The sequence below is a fragment of the Mesitornis unicolor genome, unplaced genomic scaffold (genome assembly GCF_000695765.1).
Source record: "Mesitornis unicolor isolate BGI_N332 unplaced genomic scaffold, ASM69576v1 scaffold23272, whole genome shotgun sequence".
Taxonomy (NCBI): Eukaryota; Metazoa; Chordata; class Aves; order Mesitornithiformes; family Mesitornithidae; genus Mesitornis; species Mesitornis unicolor.
The window spans coordinates 73126-76992 of NW_010170140.1; the positions used below are offsets into that span (position 1 = coordinate 73126).

At 40.5% G+C, this 3867-nt stretch overlaps 1 protein-coding gene across 1 annotated transcript in view; it reads right to left on the reverse strand.

Annotated features, from left to right (window-relative positions):
* Positions 1-3064: 3064 nt before the first annotated feature.
* LOC104536869 (pro-neuregulin-1, membrane-bound isoform-like) overlaps positions 3065-3867 on the reverse strand; it is a gene marked incomplete at its 5' end in the record, with an annotated part of 1354 nt that continues 551 nt past the window's right edge. The window contains one exon of the mRNA XM_010179603.1: positions 3065-3867. This exon is cut by the window's right edge and continues 551 nt beyond it. Within this exon, the coding sequence (XP_010177905.1) occupies positions 3740-3867 (128 nt within the window).

Below are 3867 nucleotides of genomic sequence, written 5' to 3' on the forward strand. Positions count from 1 at the left end.
CAGGAAGGCTGTACCAGATTGTGCACAACATATTCCAGCTATACACCCCTGAAGAAAGCCTTTTATCCTGGGATAATTCCTGCATATAAACACATACACAGGGAAAACTCACAGATCAAGTTAAATGACATGGAAAGAAACCAAGACAATCTGAACAACTCTGCCACCACTGGAATATTTCCCCGCTCTTCAAAGTATGTTTCTCCTTGCCATGACTTTCAGCCAAAAGTTGGCAAAGGTTACACAGTGATGGCTCAAGGGTGTTGGGACTGCCTAGCTCAGAAGTCTGAGTAATGAAGCGAATATTCCCAAAGAGGGGAGCTGGCCTTTCCCATAGGCACTTGCTGGCTCTGCTCCGTGCTGCTGCAGCCTCCAGCCTCTTGGCTAGCAGGAGCAGGGTGCAGCCTGCCAGCAGAACCCGTGACCGTGCAGACTTGCTAACTTTGGGGTGTGGACTTGACTGATGCGGAGCACTCTGAGAGTGTGCTAAAGCAAGTCCAGAGGTGAGGGGCTGCATCCTGCTCCCACTTCTGTGAGCTTCAAGCCAGGGCAACTCCCATAACTCACTGTTGCATGAATTGTGCTGTAAGGCTGGGTTCTCCCCAAAGACCTAAGGGCTTAGGCAGCCATATCCCCAATTGTATTTTCTTGTTCTTAGGTCCATGTGAAGTCCCCGGCCTAATTTCATGCTTTCTCTATAACACACTACTGTATGTGCCAGGCGGAGGAGGAGCAGGGACTGCACACCACTTTGAGGCACTGCAACAGAAGAGGTGTGACCTAGACCTACACCAAATAAATCTCACATGTGCAGCTCCCAAGCATGCAATTGCTCCTTCATTTTATACTGGCCCTCTATAATAACAGTGTTAGTAGTCAAATATTTTACTTCGAGGCAAGTTCCCTTTCCATCCTGATTAATCTGGCTGGGCTACCACAGACACTCCAATGAGAGCTGGCCTTGTGGGTTATCTATACTGAAGGAGATTAGAGAATACCTATGTTATAATCTCTATTCTGCCACTAAAATGGGTGATTCTGGGGCAAACCTCTTGTTCCTCTGCCATCCTTTTTCTGTCTTGTCTGTTTTGTAAGATCTTTGCAGAATCAGAGACCTTACTGAAAGGATAGATTTTCAAGTGCCTCTGGAAACTCAACAGTGTCAGTCCTTTGGAAAGTGGTGGTCTGCATCAGGAAAGTCCACCTGGCCCTCTGCACTACTGAACTACAGAGTTACTGAGGAGGTGGATGTTCTGCTACATGGGATTGCAGATAAATAGGCATGACTAAAGGGATGAAAATGAGTGTATCATATCTATAATTTGTAGAAAGCTTTTGTTTTGGTCTGCAAAGGCAAAGTGTGTTCAAGTACATGCCAGCTAGGGAAAAAATGGCAAAAGGGACTTAAGTCCAGAAAGTATGTTTTTGACAAACTTTGCCATCTCCCATAGTCTTCTCAAATAAGCAGTGGTATTTCAGCCACCACATAATCCAAAGCTGTGCTAGTTTCCTAGTCTTTTGCTTCTACCACCAACATCCTAGCATACAACTTTGTCATCACCTTCTTCTTATATGAAGGTTGGTTTTTTTTTTGTTCTTTTTTTCCTGAATCTGGTGGTCAGGTAGACTCACCCATTTTCTTACTGATGGGATGTGGTTGATTATCAGTGAGCAGCTGATTTTTATTATCGTAAACAGCTTCATGTTCCAGGCTTAGCTTTCAGGTCTCAAATCAATAGGACACCTTGTTCAGCAAAACTCTCAAGTGCATGCCTAACTTTATACATGCGCTGGATGCGTCAATGGGAGTCTAGCACATGCTGAAGATAACTTTTGCTGGGATTAGCATAAGCATATGCTTGAACAATTTACTGAATTGGGACTTTAGTTCCTTGGGTTTACATCTCACAAAATTTCCTTGACTTATTTCTCTTCATTTAACTAGGACCAGGATGTGGCCCGAAGGATGAGTGTAGTTTGGCGGAAATTCTTTTTCTCTTGACATGGCTCTTATTTAGAGTCCAGTAATACCTGTAGAACATATGTTCTCATTTTCAGAATCCCTGGAGTCTAGGAAAAACATTTGTTTTCCACATCAATCCTGAGTCTATGCTGTGCCAACTGAACACACAACAAAAATCAAAAGGAGAGGCAGAGTGACCCTGACTAAACTGACAGGAATTCAGTGCAAAAGAGGCCATTTGCTTCTGTCTGATCGGATGCAACTGCTCCAGCACTGACAGCATCTGTGTTCATTACTAGTCAAAGACTTCAAGGCCATCACTTGCTATATAAACACTGATATCAAATAGCCATGCACACTGTGCCTGTAACCCACATGGTGTGCTTGCCTTCATAAATGGGCTTTGCATCAGCCTTGCCTCTCTCATCCCAAATAATGGAGTCAATAAAGGCAAGTAGAAATGAACTCCATACTTCCGCTATGTCCTTCCTACTTGCCTATACCTTTTAACCATTCAGCAAATCAGTTCTTCCCTGAAAGTAATTTCTGTGTCCAAAAGTAACACCTACTCCAACAGCAACTCTGACAAGGTATTGCTAGAAGCTTGTCAGGGTTCTTTCTGAGGAGGAGAAGAAAGGGGAAACAATAGAGGGGAAATAAAAGGATAAATCACCTATTAGAAATCAACATTAAAAAGTAGAGGTGAAATCTGATTGCACTTTTATTAGTGGCATTTGTTTTCCAGCTAGATCTCTTCCTTGGTTGGTTGCACATATCTGCTACTATATTTGCCCCATTGAACAAATATAAATATTTTTATTTTTTTCCTCCTTTTTTATTTCTTTTTTTTTCTTTTTTTTTTCTTTTTTTTTTTTAATAGAGTATTGGGTTCAAAGCCTCAGCTAACCTAAACCCATTTTCTAAGGGATAACTAGAACAATTAATATCTGGAAAATAATGAAATGGTAGCTCCTAGTGATTACAAGCTGACCTCTGATTATTAATATATTTGGTTTAAAATCACAGTATAACTTTCTTTCTATAAGTAACTTTACTTAATGCAGGTTGGCTTTTTTTTTTTTTTGTTATCCTGCTGTAATTAATAGTAGCATGCTGTTGGATCTACTATTATCCCAGTGCTCAAAGAAGCAAACCTTTTGGCTGGCAGAGAGCAGACAAAACTCATTTCATATACGGAAAGCAAATAAAACTTCTTATAGAATAATTTTTTTTTCTTTTCAGACTTTTTTCTCTTTTTTTTTTTTTCTTTCTTTTAAATGTGTGTGTGTGTGTGTCTGTGTGTGTGTGTGTGTGTGTGTTTTTCTGGTTGGGTTGGTTGGGTGGGAGTGCCATTACAGGGCTTTTTGATCTGGGGATTCTACAACAAGCGAGCAGAAAGACTTCTGCAATTCTTGCAAATCATACATCCAGTCATCATAATGCAGTGCACAAAAAAGCTAGAACAACTGAGGGCTAGAAGGTTTTGCAAAATACTATGGGACAGCAATCATTGTAACTGTACAAAACTTGCTCTCAACGTAACATAACATAAAGGCACCATTGATATCTTTCCCCATTTTTGAAATACTGTAAAAAATTGCTACATATGGCACATAACACATTTGTACATACGTATATTTAATTTATAAAAGTTTTTTTTCCTCTCCTGTTTTCTATCAGCGGAATTGCTAAAATAAAATAAATTGTTTAATTTAAAGGTGGAATACTTCATTATATAAAATAAAGTTTTACATGTGAATCTATGTGGTTTATGTTTTATACAGCAATAGGGTCTTGGTTAGCTATCACACTGGATAACCTTGCTTGCAACTCTTCTGGTGTGGAGAAGCGATTTGCCGGGTTAGTCCTGCTCTCAGCCAGCCGGTAATTAGTGGCTGGCGCCC